The 18172-nt window shown below is 38.2% G+C and overlaps 1 protein-coding gene across 19 annotated transcripts in view; it reads left to right on the top strand.

The window, feature by feature from the left end:
- pHCl-1 (pH-sensitive chloride channel 1) overlaps positions 1–18172 on the top strand; it is a 90434-nt gene that overhangs the window by 32664 nt on the left and 39598 nt on the right. For 11 of the 19 annotated variants that reach the window (XM_076538900.1, XM_076538897.1, XM_076538893.1 and 8 more), the window contains exon 1: positions 15993–16904. In XM_076538900.1, coding sequence (XP_076395015.1) covers positions 16502–16904 — 403 coding nt within the window. In that variant the 5' untranslated portion in view covers positions 15993–16501. Of the gene's footprint in view, positions 1–4174; positions 4351–15962; positions 16905–18172 lie in introns of those variants that run through there. The other 8 variants (XM_003705948.3, XM_003705949.3, XM_076538902.1 and 5 more) reach the window with 1 other exon arrangement.

Raw genomic sequence — 18172 nt, 5'->3', positions numbered from 1 at the left:
CCCATAGTTTAAAAAACGCCCTAGCCAAGACTTTTATTCGATAACTAAAAATTAATGTACGTCATACTGTAATTCTCCAACGAATACTTTCCAGATACATCTGTTTCGAATATCTAACTTTTTCAAAAAACAAGAAGCTCGTTTCTTTTCAACAAATGTTGAACATCGATCCTCTTATGAAGAATCGACTAACGCGGGAATGGTTAACGACTTAGAAGTCCCTTGGAAAGTTTAAGCGACCTATAGGTGATAATTACTCCAATTTCATCGACGAAGAGCGCGGAAAGGGAAGCAACTTTATACTTATCACGCTATAACTGTTTTCTCGGAAATACGCGTACGCGTAGCTTTAGTCCTGACACGTTAACCTTATTCCGTCGCGAACCGATTCGATATTTCTGAAAGCGTTGCCAGTTATGACTACGCGTGATCGAAGGCGCACATCGACGTACAGTGTACGTCAGAACATGTATACAAGCTTGACAATTTTTAATTTGCTCAAATACTTTCATTGCCAAATTACAAAATTTCTAAATTACTATATTATTAAATATTTACATTATCATATTGCAAATTTTTTCAAATAAATTGGACATGAATTTGTATGTCTCTGAAAAGGTACTCAAATATGGTAGTATGCTCAAATGCTTGCAGCTCTGTGTCACTACATTTTCAAATTTATACTTCTTCAAATAATAACTCCTAACATCTGCAAATTCCTATATCCACTAATTCCTAGATCCACAAATTTCTATATCCCCAAATTCCTATGTTCTCAAATCACAACGTCTCCAAATTCCAACGTCTCCAAATTCCAACGTCCCCAAATTCCAATGTCCCCAAATTCCAATGTCCCCAAATCCCAACGTCCCAAAATCCCAACGTCCCCAAATTTCAACGTCCCCAAATCCCAACGCCCCCAAATTCCAACGTCCCCAAATCCCCACGTCCCCAAATCCCAACGCCCCCAAATTCCAACGTCCCCAAATTCCAACGCCCCCAAATTCCAACGTCTCCAAATTCCAACATCCCCAAATCTCCACGTCCCCAAATCCCAACGCCCCCAAATCCCCACGCCCCCGAATTCCCACGCTCCCGAATTTCCACATCCCCGAATCCCCACATCCCCGAATCCCCACATCCCCGAATCCCCACGCCCCCGAATCCCCACATCCCCGAATCTCCACATCCCCGAATCCCCACATCCCCGAATTTCCACATCCCCGAATCCCCACATCCCCGAATCCCCACATCCCCGAATCCCCACGCCCCCGAATCCCCACATCCCCGAATCCCCACATCTCCGAATCCCCACATCTCCGAATCCCCACATCCCCGAATTTCCACATCCCCGAATCCCCACATCCCCGAATCCCCACATCCCCGAATCCCCACGCCCCCGAATCCCCACATCCCCGAATCCCCACATCCCCGAATCCCCACATCTCCGAATTTCCACATCCCCGAATCCCCACATCCCCGAATCCCCACATCCCCAAAATCTCCACCCCTCCAAATTCCTACATTCCCAAAATCTCCACCCCTCCAAATCCCTACATTCCCAAATCCCCATATCCCCAAAATCTCCACCCCTCCAAATTCCTACATCCCCAAATCCCCACATCCCCAAGTCCCCACATCCCCAAGTCCCCACATCCCCAAAATCTCCACCCCTCCAAATCCCCACATCCCCAAATCCCCACACCCCCAAATTTCCGTCTCTCCAATCCTCAAATCTCAAACTACATATCTCCCAATTATACTTCCAGCTTTTGAAAATTCCAAAAGGAAGCAAGGCCATAATCGAAGGTTGGAATGCCGGATTCGTTAACTGGAAATTTTTCATGCAAATAAGGTAGTCGGTGCATCGCGACGCCGAGTCGCGCCAGCTTTCTCGGAATTGCCGCTGACCGGGGTGTTGGCAGTAACGTAACGACTAACGTACAACCTTGGCCTCGTGGCCCGATTCGTGCACGTCGCTAACCCACGCTAGTTAGTTCGTTATGCGTCTTCCCGACGAAAAGACTAGGAATAATTAGCCGACGATTTCTCGATCGTCGACGCTTCGAGACACTCCTCTCGTCCTAGTCTTTTCGCTAATTCGTCGAATAATTAGTCCGTCGAGTTGCCTCTCTCGGCGGACCATTGTCTCTGTTTACCGGAAAGAGCTCGTCAAACGGAAGTAGGACGTTTTTCGTTCCTCTTGAAGCACGAGCAACTTCTTCCGAAAGACTCGACGTAAAAATTTCAAAAGTTCTTTCATTATTCTAGACGGAAGCTCGGAAGCCGGCGGCGATTCGCGACGCAGACCGATCGTGCAAACTTCCTCGGAACGTTCGTGTTTCCATGCGATTTTACGAACGCGAGGAATAAATCCGTATCCTTTAACCGGGAAGGATATCGATTTTGTAGCAGCGATACGCTCCGCGACTCCGGCTGCCATCAATTTTCAATCGCGAACGATTGCTATTGAATTTTTAACGAATTTCATGGGTCTCCGGGTAAACGGGACACGTCGCGGATCAGAGTACAACGTGATCAATTTCCATAATACCGATGGCCACAATTTCGGAAATCCTTCGCTCTATTAATATTCTTCGAGCATCGATGCTCGAAAAATTCGATCTCGATCAGACGAAAGTGGACGTCGTGTCACTTGCACGCGAATATTAAACGCTCAGGCTGAGTCACGGAACACCGTGACGCATTAATGTCGACCTAACGTGTTCGAGTAGGAAACGTCGCGTGTAGCAGGACTATACAGTGATCCGGGAAAATGAATCGATTTTAGAGTTGATCTATGGCGGGGAGGCTCGAAATTCGGAGGTCGACACGTTAACACTTTGATCATATGTGATCATATGATCATGTATGACATATGACTTTACATGATATTATTCTGCAAATTCATTTAAAGTATTCACAATAAAAGTAGATGAAGAAACATTAATGTTAAGACATTCACATTTTGAACATGCTCATATGTGGTCACATATGATCATATGTGATGTGTGGTTTTAAATGATATTACTCTGCAAATTCATTTAAAATATTTACAGAAGAAGTAGATCAAAAGACATTAATGTTAAGACATTGACATTTTGAACATGTTCATATGTGGTCACATATGATCATATGTGATGTGTGGTTTTAAATGATATTGCTCTGCAAATTTATTTAAAGTATTCACAATAAAAGTAGATCAAAAGACATTAAAGTTAAGACATTAACATTTTGAACATGTTCATATGTGGTCACATATGATCATATGTGATGTGTGGTTTTACATGATATTACTCTACAAATTCAATTAATGTATTTACAAAAAAAAATATATGAAAGGAACTGAATATCAAGACAATGATTTGGGTCTACATCAAGACATTAACACTTTGACCATGATGTTCATATGTGATCACATATGATCATATGTGATGTGTGATTTTAAATGATATTGCTCTACAAATTCAATTAATGTATTTACAAAAAAAAATACATGAAAGCAACTGAATATCAGGACAATGATTTAGGTCTACATCAAGACATTAACACTTTGACCATGATGTTCACATGTGATCACATATGATCATATGTGATGTGTGATCTTACATGATATTACTCTGCAAATTCATTTAAACTATTTTCAGAAAAAGTGGATGAAAGAAGATTAATGTTAAGACATCAACATTTTGAACATGGTTTTCATGTGTGGTTACATATGGTCATATGTGATGTGTGGTCTTACATGATATTACTCTGCAAATTCATTAAAACTATTTACAGAAAAAGTGGATGAAAGAAGATTAATGTTAAGAGTTCAACATTTTGAACATGGTTTTCATATGTGATCACATGTGGTCATATGTGATGTGTGGTCTTATATGATATGCATCTGCAACTTCAGTTAAAGTGTTCATATTATAAAGTGGCTTTTCGTGGTTAGAACAATAAATGTAAAAAGTTAGGCAGGCAGTTAGATAATTTAATTGAATCGGGTCATGGCGGCGCATTAACGGAATGGAAATGTCAAAGTTAAGTTTGGAATAGCGTTCCTTACATTTAGCCTCTATAATCCCTCTCGCGCATAATAGGGTGAAAAGAAGGCGAGAAGCGTAAAGCAAAGTTGCGGTAGGAGTGCACTTAAAAATGTGAGCGCGTTTGCGTATTTTCGTAGATGGAAGTTGGGACCAGCGGTGTCTGAGAACGGCATGAAACAGTGAAGAAGCGGTCCGCTGAAGAGAAGCGGCGAGAAGGAAGATGAGAGTCCGCGAAAGTTGAAGTAAAAGCCCGCACAACGAACAGCAACAGCCTGCCTCGTCCATCGCGACCAGCCACACATCTCACGTTAAGGTAAGCTCTCTTTACGATAAAACGATTCTAGAATAAAAAGCGTGGTTTACGCCAGTTACCTCGTGATCGTACGCGGGATTCGATATTTGTACGTATAACAAGGGCGCTAAAGTATTCAGCTCGTGCCGCTGTTTCGTTTTAAATTTAAATTTACCTCGGCACGAACGTGATCGCGAGATACGGCAAACTTCATCTACGAGAAAATAAGAGCGAAAGAAAGGGGGGAAAAAGATGAAAGTTTCAGCGAACAAAATCGCGCTGAAATACGTAAGACGTTCCTCAGTGAAATACGTGACCGCGGTTTGATTGGCTCGTGGGTTCTTCAAACTTCCACGCGTCCATCGGATCGCCTCATTGAACGTTCCCTCAGGGTTCATTAATCTTCCTCCGAGAAGACAAATTTCCGGAAGACCAGTTTCCACAGTTAATAAAGTCGAATTAACGCGCTCGAATTAGCCGGTACATTATTCCCTCATCGTTTCGAATTAACGATACTTACTCGGATTAAAGATTTTCACACGGTGAAAAGATCGATTCGACTTTCACCGATTCCGCTTCAGCACGGAATTTCGCCAACCTCGGGAAGTCGATAACATCACGCAAAGGTGAAGGCGCTGAATTAACTAGCTAGGTTAAGGACGAGATTTTGAAAGGGGGTCGTACAAATATTCGCATACTAATTCATGGTCGATTGTTTCGATCGCAACGATGAACATCGACCGTTAATACGATTGGTGTCGAGAGATTTCCGATCGTTTTCCAGTTAATTCGCGAGTGTTATGAAAACGAATCGATCGAACTCTCTAATATCCGGGGGAGTTGATCGCAGATGCAATTGCTGGACAAGTTTGCAACTTATCGGGAAACGCGGCAAACTTTTGTCATCGAGTTCGAGGGTGGGGCGAAACGATGGGAAAAGAAATGTGATTGTACGCAACGAATTTCAAACTTCTGTCGCTACTTCACTGCCTGAATAAATGAATTCTCGTGACGTCATAACAAATTGAATATCATTGTTGAACATCATAGTTGAATATCATAGTTCAGTATCATAGTTGAGTATCATAGTTGATTATCATAATTGAGTATCATAGTTGAGTATCATAATTGAATATCATAGTTGAATATCATAGTTGAGTATCATAATTGAATATCATAGTTGAACATCATAGTTGAATATCATAGTTCAGTATCATAGTTGAGTATCATAGTTGAGTATCATAATTGAGTATCATAGTCGAGTATCATAATTGAGTATCATGGTTGAGTATCATAGTTGAACATCACAGTTGAATATCATAGTTGAACAATATAGTTGAGCATCACAACTCAGTATCATAGTTGATTATCATAGTTGAGTATCATAGATGAATATCATAGTTGAGTATCATGTTTGAATATCATTATTGAGTTTCATGTTTGAATATCACTATCGAGTATCATGTTTGAATATCATTATTGAGTTTCATGTTTGAATATCACTATCGAGTATCATGTTTGAATATCATTATTGAGTTTCATGTTTGAATATCACTATTGAGTATCATGTTTGAATATCATTATTGAGTTTCATGTTTGAATATCACTCTTGAGTATCATGTTTGAATATCATTATTGAGTTTCATGTTTGAATATCACTATAGAGTATCATGTTTGAATATCATTATTGAGTATTATAGTAGAGTATCATAGTTGATTATCATAGTTAAGTATCATACATGAGTATCATAGTTGAGCATCATGTTTCAATATCATTATTCAGTATCATGTTTGAATATCACTATTGAGTATCATGTTTGAATATCAGTATTGAGTATCATGTTTGAATATCATTATTGAGTATTATAGTAGAGTATCATAGTTGATTATCATACATTAATATCATAGTTGAGCGTCATGTTTGAACATCATTATTCAGTATCATGTTTGAATATCATGTTTGAATATCATTATTGAGTATCATGTTTGACTATCATAATTGATTATCATAGTTGATCATCATAGTTGATCATCATAGTTGATTATCATAGTTGATTATCATAGTTGATCATCATAGTTGATTATCATAGTTGATTATCATAGTTGATTATCATAGTTGATCATCATAGTTGATTATCATTTTTGATTATCATAGTTTATTATCATAGTTGATTATCATAGTTGAGTATCATAGTTGAGTACCATAGTGAGGCAGTTACATAAAGACATACCATAAATCCAACATACATAATGCATCATATTGTAACACAACAATACTCGTCCACACGCAAATTGAACAAAAGGTAAGAAAAACTTGGTGAAACAGCTTCGGAAGAAAAATGGAAAATACGTGGAAAAAAGGTTTAATCAACGTCACGTTTATTCAAGGCAGAAAATCACGCAACGTGGAACGAACATGTTAGAACAAGGTTGTCGTACAGAGATTAATTAAGAAACTACCAGCGATACGCGTAACCGGGACAAATTGCGTGGAACCTTCTTAGAACGATTGTTAGTTAAAAAAAAAAAACGTGGGAGGAAAAGAAGCGATCGATAAAGACGCCCTTTGAAATTTCAATTAAAAACAGATACCGGACGGTTATTTTAAGATCGGTTAACCATATCGGGAGAGCTTTTACAGTTCGTTGAACTTCAAAAGCGTGCCGCTCCCTGTTCTCGCGAAACAACTCGAGTTTCACGGATCTCCCTGTCAAAGAACAGCTTTAAACTTGGGTTTATTTCGTAAGAACGCGTTTGCGGTAGATACTTAACTCGATTTTGTATGCGCGTGAAAGCTGGGGAACTCTGCTGACATTTTTCTCATCGCGCAATTTTTTACTTGAGAATTCAAGGCTTCTGATGTTTAATTTTTATGTTTAGGAATTTTTTTATATATTCAAGGGCTCATATCGATATGGGGTTTTAGATATTTTTCGTGTTTTAGATGCGTTAGACATTTTGGATATTTAGTAAGATGTTTTTTATGTTTTAGACATTTTAGATATTTTAGATATTCTAGATATTTTAGATATTTTAGATATTTTAGATATTTTAGATATTTTAGATATTTTAGACATTTTGGATATTTTTGACATTTTGGATATTTAGTAAGATGTTTTTTATGTTTTAGACATTTTAGATATTTTAGATATTTTAGATATTTTAGATATTTTAGATATTTTAAATATTTTAGATATTTTAGACATTTTGGATATTTTTGACATTTTGGACATTTTGGACATTTTAGATGTTTTAGACATTTTGGACATTTTGGACATTTTAGACATTTTATACACTTTATACATTTTATACATTTTATACATTTTAGATATTTTATACATTTTATACATTTTATACATTTTATACATTTTATACATTTTATACATTTTATACATTTTATACATTTTACATATTTTATACATTTTATACATTTTATACATTTTATACATTTTATACATTTTATACATTTTATACATTTATTGAAATATTTTTGAAAAAGGTAAATGTTTCAATATACAAGTTAAATTAAATACAAGACAAGCAAAGTACTAAGCAGATGTTAAAGAACAACATCTTTATACCATACAATTTACCTACAACCCAATCGATTCAATTTCCCCAATCACAAGTATGTAAATCAGAGCAAGCTAAATAAGTTCGGTTCCCTCGAAAGAGGTAAAGTATTTTTAAATCCGTTCGGAAGGCAGTTCTTCAGGGTCTCGTTAGACAAGACCGCCTATCGAAAGAAGTGCTTCTTTGAGCATCCCTTAATTACAGGAGAAGCATCCCAAGGAATCGCGCTGCTCGAAATACGTATTACGCGTCCGGGCGTCGTCAGTGTGTGGGTCACGATGGCGTCTCCATGTCTGCTGTGCTAGATATCGTCTCGTTAATTTTCTACCGAAGGATCCGAGTCCTTTAAGGTACCGAATCTCCAAACGGTTCGAAAAATAGAAGTCACTTCTATTCATCCTCCGTTTTAATCGGTCAATCGGTCATTGGATCGTTCAAGAATCGAGGGACCAGGAAAATAGTGGTCAGGATAAGGGCAGGAGCAAAGGAAGAAAGGGCAGAAGAGGGAATGGAGCCGTGGACTCAGAATGGGCCGGGCTAAGCCACGTGACATACTCTATAGCGTTTCGTGCCGCAACGCCCCGTATTGATCGAACGAACATCAGCTGTACGGTTGGTAGCGTTTACTCGTACCGTACCTAGCCGCCCGTCTGACTAGCACCGGCCACGACCACTTTTACCACCGACTTCCCCTTCTTTTCCCCAATTTTCCGTCCCTTAAATATTCCCGTTACTCGACACACTTATCCAATCGGAAAAATGGGTCTGCAGCGCAAACTCCTATTTCCCGCGAGAAATCGGAATTGTACTTTGGGAATAGACTATTAACGTTCTTTGGTACGTTGACAGAAAAGGATGGAAGTATGTTTATGAACTAGGTAACTGATGACTATGTAGTAACTTGGAGGCAGGTTTGTTGCATTGGCTAAATGAACGGGAACAGTGTATTGTAGGATGTAACCAGTTGAACTCAGGAATAAAGACGTTTTTTAGTAACAAGCCCACATTGAACCTCTTCACACTTATCCATAAAAGTCAAACTTACAAGAAGACACTTACTCTTGAAAACAATACATGTCTTTGCTTTTTATCTTCCCTTTCAAAAATGATCTTCAACATGTATAAAACAGTGTACTAAAGAGTGTGACCAGATGAACTGAGGAAGAAGGAGGTTTTTAGTAACAAGACCACATTGAACCTCTTCACACTTATCCATAAAAGCTAAACTTACAAGAAGACACTTATTCTTGAAAACAATACATGTCTTTGCTTTTTATCTTTTTTTTCAAAAATGATCTTCAACATGTATAAAACAGTGTACTAAAGAATATGATCAATTGAACTGAAGAAGAAGGACGTCTTTTAGTAACAAGACCACATTGAACCTCTTCACACTTATCCATAAAAGTCAAACTTACAAGAAGACACTTACTCCTGCAAACAATACGAGTCCTTGCTTTTTACCTTCTCTTTCAAAAATGATCTTCAACATGTATAAAACAGTGTTTCTGAAGAATGTGACCAGATGAACTGAGCAAGAAGGAGGTTTTTTAGTAACAAGACCACATTGAACCTCTTCACACTTATCCATAAAAGCTAAACTTACAAGAAGACACTTACTCTTGAAAACAATACGAGTCCTTGCTTTTTATCTTCCCTTTCAAAAATGATCTTCAACATGTATAAAACAGTGTACTAAAGAATGTGATCAATTGAACTGAGGAAGAAGGAGGTTTTTTAATAACAAGACCACATTGAACCTCTTCACACTTATGCATAAAAGTCAAATTCACAAGAAGACACTTACTCTTGAAAACAATACGAGTCCTTGCTTTTTATCTTCCCTTTCAAAAATGATCTTCAACATGTATAAAACAGTGTACTAAAGAGTGTGACCAGTTGAACTGAGGAAGAAGGAGGTTTTTTAGTAACAAGACCACATTGAACCTCTTCACACTTATCCATAAAAGTCAAACTTACAAGAAGACACTTACTCCTGCAAACAATACGAGTCCTTGCTTTTTATCTTCCCTTTCAAAAATGATCTTCAACATGTATAAAACAGTGTACTAAAGAATGTGATCAATTGAACTGAGGAAGAAGGAGGTTTTTTAGTAACAAGACCACATTGAACCTCTTCACACTTATCCATAAAAGTCAAACTTACAAGAAGACACTTACTCTTGAAAACAATACATGTCTTTGCTTTTTACCTTCTCTTTCAAAAATGATCTTCAACATATACAAAACAGTATTTCTGAAGAATGTGACCAGTTGTACTGGAGAAGAAGGAGGTTTTTTGGTAACAGGACCACATTGAACCTCTTCACACTTATCCCAAAAGCCAAACTCACAAGTAGACACTTCTATAAACAATACGAATTCTTACATTTTACCTTCTCTTCCAAAACTTATCTATAACCTATAAATTAGTTATACTATCAATCTTGAAGACGTCTACCTTCAAAGTATTTCAATCCTCAGTGTTCCAGTTGAGTTAATCCTCCAATCCTGTGTGACTCAACAACGATCACCTCAATCAAAAGCCAATCAAAGTCAATCGAACTCAAAGAAATTTTGTGAAAACCAAAGAAATATTCTTTTTGCAAGAAGAGAAAAAATAAGTTTTAGAAATGTGAACCACATCTTGCATATAATCTCTATGTAAATTCCCAGAACGTTGAAACATTTTTGCAGTCAAGCGATACATCCTGGTAATAATTCAACGCTAATCGTGGCTATTCGTAACCGGAAGATGAAGGGGTTTTACGAGTAAGCCAAAGAATATCGCTGTCGTCGGTAGCGATACGGCTGCATCGTTCTTAAACGAAGCGGATCGCTACACCGGTAACCTGATTGTTACGAGCCTTGTCGGATTCAGATTACCGGGTAAGCGCGACGATCAGCCGTCGAGGATTAACTCGATTTCCTCGGTGTAACGAAGAAAATTGAAAATAGAATGGGGCCGTTTAATCTCATATTTCGGCGGAAACTCTTGGAACCAGGGAAAATCGATGCGGGTTTAGTGGAAGAAGGGAAAATTCTGAATGACGTTTTGTGAATGAATACTTTGGAGTATATTCTGTGTAGGTTGTATTTATAGTTTTAGTAGTAGATTTGTGGGTGTTTGATTTACTGATTTAGTAGACTTAGAGACAGAGACATAGAGACAGAGAGATATAGAGACACAGAGACATAGAGATAGAGACATAGAGACACAGAGACATAGAGACACAGAGACATAGAGACACAGAGACATAGAGACACAGAGACATAGAGACACAGAGACAGAGACATAGAGACTCAGAGACATAGAGAGACATAGAGACATAGAGCATAGAGACACAGAGACATAGAGACACAGGGACATAGAGACAGAGGCCGAGAGACACATAGACACATAGACAGACACAGAGACACATAGGCAGAGACATAGAGACACAGAGACACATAGACAGAGACACATAGACAGAGACAGAGAGACAGAGAGACACAGAGACACATAGACAGAGACAGAGAGACACAGAGACACATAGACAGAGACAGAGAGACACAGAGACACATAGACAGAGACAGAGACACAGAGACACATACACAGAGACACAGATGGCGTGATTACAGATGTCACATCACTGATTTTTAAATTGAAACTAAACCAAAAAAATAAATGAACAATACAATGATTCTGTCTCATACAATGATTCTGTCTCATACAATAACTCTTCCTCTAAAGTTAAAATTTTTACCCAAACTTCCTTCTCAGCTTCACAATATAAAATAAGAAATCCAAGACTCATCTCGATCGCACATCCCGCGTTAAACTCGTATGCACGCTAGTTAAGTGACCGCCACATATCCTCAGAAGCTATTAAACTTCAGCTTCGCTGTCCTAAAACTTTGTATAACAAAATAAAGTCGACAGTAATAAAATTTGATGACTATCTCTTACCCCTCTGCACCGATAAAAGCGTTAAAGAGTTAATTGTCGTAGTAACGCGTCGAAAAAAAATTGTCCGCGGTCGATCGATCGAAACACGCAACTGGTTGATCCCCGATAAGTTTAGCTGGCGCGGTTTAAACTGGTCGAGTAGGCCACCGCAAACACGTGGCACTTCTGGAAATGCCCGGGGCAGACTTCGAGAGGCCGATCGTGTCTTTTGCGCGAGAAAACGAGGCAACTTGGAAAACACGTCGCGTTAAATCGTTCCGACGCGAACCCCTTAGCTACTGAACGCCTCGAGCTACCCCCTTTTTCGAACCATCCCTTTGTTCTAAGGATGCGACGTTTCTTCCAAAGGGCACGTTCCCTGCTGACTAGTAGTCTAATTAGTCCGTTGTTCGATTCGGGCTACCTGCAGTCCCATTGGTAATCGTTTAATTTTCCTGCCCCAGGTCGAAATTTCAACGGTTTCGATTGCCAAGCAGAAATTAGTTTGTACCGTTATCGGATTCTGGAGAACGGAAGCGGAGAAATTTCGGATACGATATTTACTCGAACCGCTTCCGATATCGAGCCGATCTGCGCTGTGTATTCCTTTTCAGGTGGGGTGAATGAGAATCGCAGACGAAATATCAAGTAACATCTGTTATTAGAGACAATATTATTAATGGGAATATTATTAAAGACAATATTATTACAATTATTATTAAAGAATGTAAGCTATGAAGTTATCGTAGCGTTTGTCTTCGTCTTCAAAGACTTCGTGCCTATGACAAAAAATAAAGAAAAAAGCGACATATTTATTTAAATAATTTAGAAGAAAATGACAAACTATGTATCACAAGAAAATACACATGAATATATTACAAAGCAACTACATTATTAAAGAATGTAAGTTATGAAGTCATCGTAGCGTTTGTCTTCATCTTCAAGGACATCGTACCTGTGACAAAAAATAAAGAAAAAAGCGACACATTTGTTTAAATAATTTAGAAGAAAATGACAAACTATATATCACAAGAAAATACACCTGAATATATTACAAAGCAACTACATTATTTATTACAAATAAATTATTGATGAATGTGCAGGTTTAAACTATTCTTTTCCGACCGCCATATTTGTGCACTCTGCGCATGCGTATGCGCGTGCGCATTACGAAGTACTCTGTCTAAATCGTACCTTCATCCCCAATTCATAACAAGCTATATATCACAAGAAAATACACATGAATATATTACAAAGCAACTACATTATTTATTACAAATAAATTATTAATGAATGTGCAAGTTTAAACTATTCTTCTCCGACCGCCATATTTGTGCACTCTGCGCATGCGTATGCGCATGCGCATTATGAAGTACTCCGTCGAAATCGTACCTTCATCCAATTCATTAAACTTGTGTACTTAAAATTGATTGTGTCTGTCTCTAAATTGTTTCGTTTTATAGTATTGGGTACTTAAAATTGATTGTGCGTGTCTCTAAATTGTTTCCTTATATAGTATTGGGTATGTAAAATTAATTGCGTGTGTCTCTAAATTGTTTCCTTATATAGTATCACATTTTATACCTACTCTCAGCTATTCCTACTACGAAACCTAGGATCAGGCAATTTTTAATTAATTTTTATTGTCGCCTAGTTTGAACACGTGAAGTAAAATACAGTCCGACCTTCCACGATTAATCTGGCGTGCTCGATTTGTTCGCAGAAAGGAAGCTTCGCGTCTAAACGTTGATTCGTACGGTCTTAGCCATATTGGATTAGAAGCCGCAGAGCTGGAAGACACCGATTGCCAATTTGACGCGGGAAAAGGCTAGTTTCCGTTTTCCCCGATGGCTTAAAATCTCGTTACCGCGGCTAGCCGTACTGATAGGATTTGTGTAAATTAAGGACATGGCAATTCGTTCGATACTCGGTTCGAAACCTAATTGAAAGGCTCGTTTGCCGAAGGATTTTCGAACGCGAGCTTCTTAAGGAAGCTCCTTTGGAGAAGGTAGTCTCCTTTGGAGCTTCGTTAACTCGAGCAGCCAAGGAAAATTTTCAGCGGCGCGACCGAAAAAAGAGCCTGGAAACTGAAGGATCGAAGAACAAGAGCGAAAACGGTGCTCGACGCGTTCGCGAAGATACTCGGAACACTGGTGCGCGACAACGTGCTCGAAAAGCGAGGGACTTCAGCTACGAGGCTTTCCACCACGGTCAACTTAGACGCGAACGCTTTGATAACGCCTCTTCTACACAACGACGTCGCACATTCGAAGAATACGGCTCGAAAGACGCAAACCGACATTTCTCCTACCGGCTTATCAAACGCCGTTTAAAGATGAATTTTAAAAATGAAATTTAAAAATGAAGTCTAAAGGCAAAGTTCAAAAATGAAGTTTAAAAATGAAATTTGAAGATAAAGTTCAAAGACGAATTTTAAAAATGAAATTTTAAGATGAAGTTCAAAGATGAATTTTAAAAATTAAATTCTAAGATGAAGTTTAAAAATGAAGTTCAAAAATGAAGTTTAAAGATGACGTCTAAAGGCGACGTTCAAAAATGAAGTTTAAAAATGAAATTTAAAGACGAAGTTCAAAGATGAATTTTAAAAATGAAGTTTAAAGATGAAATCTAAAGACGAAGTTCAAAAATAAAGTTTGAAAATGAAATTTAAAGATGAAGTTCAAAGATGAATTTTAAAAATGAAATTTCAAGATGAGGTTTAAAAATGAAGTTCAAAAATGAAGTTTAAAGATGACGTCTAAAGGCGACGTTCAAAAATGAAGTTTAAAAATGAAATTTAAAGACGAAGTTCAAAGATGAATTTTAAAAATGAAATTTTAAGATGAAGTTTAAAAATGAAGTTCAAAAATGAAGTTTAAAGATGACGTCTAAAGGCGACGTTCAAAAATGAAGTTTAAAAATGAAATTTAAAGACGAAGTTCAAAGATGAATTTTAAAAATGAAATTTTAAGATGAAGTTTAAAAATAAAGTTCTAAAATGAAGTTGAAAAATAAATAAAACATAAATTAGTCATTTATGTATAAAAGTATTGTACATACATTATTCTTTATCTTAATGAAAATCAATGTCGATTTCAATGAATGTACTTCAACAAAATGTGTATCTATAAAGAACTTATGTAGTGATGGGTTTGATCGTTTCAGTGTTAACTAGTTAAGTTAAATGTATTGAGGTTATGTCTACAGACTTGCACTATTGTTTTTCTATGTTTATACATTACATAAGTTAAAGAATAATAAACAAATCAAACATAAATTAGTACATGCATTTACTCTTTATCTTGATGAAAATCAATGTTGATTTCAAAGAATGTACTTCAACAAAATGTGTATCTATAAAGAACTTATGTAGTGATGGGTTTGATTGTTTCAGTGTTACTAGTTAACTTAAATGAATTGAGGTTATGTCTACAAATTTGCACTACTGTTTTTCTATATTTATACATCACATAAGTTAAAGAATAATAATCAAACAAAATTAGTACACGCATTTGTTCTTTATCTTGATGAAAATCAATGTCGATTTCAATAAATGTACTTTAACAAAATGTGTATCTTATGATGAGAAACTTGTGGAGCATTTGACCGATTAGGTAGTTTTAGTTTTGAAATATGCTACAGTACCGTTTTAAGGTACGTTAAACTTAAACAACAACTGTAAAGATTACGGGCTTTCCGAAAATATACTTTAAAGGAAAAAAAGAAAGTAGAGAAAGAAGTAAAGAGGAAATTCCGTGGCACGAGCAGGGAATACGAAGAAAGAAAAGATGATGGTCGAGTTACTTTGTTTTGAGATTCTAAAGATTATCGGAGACAATGGTAGTCGAGGGATAGACGTTTGAGCTTTGAAATTTGGGTTCTCTTATTCATGTCCCCGACCTCGATTTGTCGAAAAGGGATCGTCCGCTCGGGTCGTCGTACCCCGTGGGTCGGCTACTTATGGACGGAGGGAAAGGTCGTGTATCAAAAGTGCAGCATTTTCGACCTTTCACCCTCTTTAAATATAATTGAACCGAGGGACCCGTTATTTATTGGACGTCCTTTGTTATTCGAGTCTATCGATTTCTGTATTTTTCAGGAGATAATAAAGTAAACGTGCTTTCTGTTTCAGATGACATAGAATGGGTTGGGTGGCGCTAGGGCGGTGTGCGGGTGGTGGCGGCCGCCTCTCGTCCGTCCTCTCGCTGTCTCTCACCTCCCTCGCAAGCTCCCTCATCTTCACCATCCTCTGTATCCTCACACTTGCCCTCACTCTTGTCACTCTAGTGCGCGCCGAGGACATGTACGTATCACGAAACACGTTAATTACCATTTTTCAACGTTCTCTCTCGATCTCTCGATCTACCGCTTCGCGAAATCGAGGGAGACTAGCGTAGAACACTTTGTTGCTTGCGATAGGATCGAGGGTACGTTATAGCGAGGATAGAGTAGACGACCTACTCGATTATTCCAACGATGTTTCTTTGCATGTAATAGAAAGAGGGGGCTCTTTACTCGTTCTACGTTCGATATTACGCAAACGTTGGCACGCCGATCGTTGCAAATTTGGAACTCGAGATTTACCATAAAGATAAAACTTATTCGCTTAACTCTTCAACTACTATTTTTAAAGTTGCTATAGTAAAAACCTTATAAAGGATTAATGTTAAGATGAAGCGATCTCGATCGGCGTGTCGGTTGCATCGTTTAGTCCACGTAGACGAGTTTCCGAATCTTAGCGATCTAGTTCGCAGACAAATTTGGCTCGAAGGTAGAACTCGCATAGTGCGTTTAGAGCTGTACCTTGTTCGGATGACCGCGTGTACGCAGAAAGCGAAGGTCGTAAAGTCCTTTCCTCGGGAGGAAGCTCCTCAGAAAGAATTTGTCGACCTTCGGAGGAAAAGGATAGGAGGAGATAAAGGAAAGACCGTGGAGAAGATCGATGACGGTGGTTCCGGGGCTAGCTACAATGCGTTGTGTTGCAGCTTCGAGGAGGGCAAATCGGACAAGGAGATCCTGGACAACCTGCTGCTGTCGACGCGTTACGACAAGCGGCTTCTGCCCCCGGTCCAAGGTACACTGAGGCCCCCGCCCCACACCCGCCAAGACGACTACACCCCTGACCACCACCACCACCTCGTACCCAATCACTCCGATCATCCAGAGCACCTCGTACACCACCGGCACCGCAACCACGATACAGCACCACACAACCACAGCTCACTGCTCACCCCTCGTCTAAAGGGTACTCTTATATAGAAATCGACCCGATCACGCTGAAACGGCACAAGAACAAGAACACGAGAGCGAGTGGATGGATGGATGATCGCGAAATCGCTTTTGGCCGAAAGGAGAACGAAACGAGCTGGCGACGCGTGGTACGACGAACGAGAGTTGACCGAACCGTCGTCCAATACTCTATCGCTAGGGGCTCTCGGCCAACAGCTGTTTACAGAGACCGTCGGAAATTCAATTCGAGGCGGTAATAAATTTGCGGAACGATTCTTCCCGAGAAGTCGCATCTCTGTCGAATTTGAGAACGTGCCAGCGAAAACTTGCCCCGTTTTTACCATCCACATTTCTAGGACAAATTTCGATTCGAGCTTTCTAATTACGACGAGTACTAATTCTACGCGTAAATTGAAGCGTTTTGTCGGCGAAATAAAGCCCTCGTCCGGTGTCTAGTGGCTGGTGACGTCACGAAAATGCTCGCTTTCAAACGATACGAATCGATGATGGCCCAGATTTGTTGAATATCATAGTTGAACATCATAGTTGAATATCATAGTTGAACATCATAGTTGAATATAATAGTTGAACATCATAGTTGAATATCATTGTTGAACATCATAGTTGAATATCATAGTTGAACATCATAGTTGAATATCATAGTTGAACATCATAGTTGAATATCATTGTTGAACATCATAGTTGAATATCATTGTTGAACATCATAGTTGAATATCATAGTTGAACATCATAGTTGAATATCATTGTTGAACATCATAGTTGAATATCATAGTTGAACATCATAGTTGAATACCAGAGTTGAACATCATAGTTGAATATCATAGTAGAGTATCATAGTTGATTATCGTACATTAATATCATAGTTGAGCATCATGTTTGAATACCATTATTCAGTATCATGTTTGAATATCATTATTGAGTTTCATGTTTGAATATCATTATTCAGTTTCATGTTTGAATATCACTATTGAGTATCATGTTTGAATATCACTATTGAGTATTATGTTTGAATACCACTATTGAGTATTATAGTAGAGTATCATAGTTGATTATCATACATTAATATCATAGTTGAGTATCATAGTTGAATAT

This window comes from Megachile rotundata, chromosome 13 (assembly GCF_050947335.1).
Source record: "Megachile rotundata isolate GNS110a chromosome 13, iyMegRotu1, whole genome shotgun sequence".
NCBI classification, from domain to species: domain Eukaryota; kingdom Metazoa; phylum Arthropoda; class Insecta; order Hymenoptera; family Megachilidae; genus Megachile; species Megachile rotundata.
The sequence above is the reverse complement of the archived record's forward strand: the minus strand, read 5'-3'. Positions and strand labels throughout refer to the sequence as shown.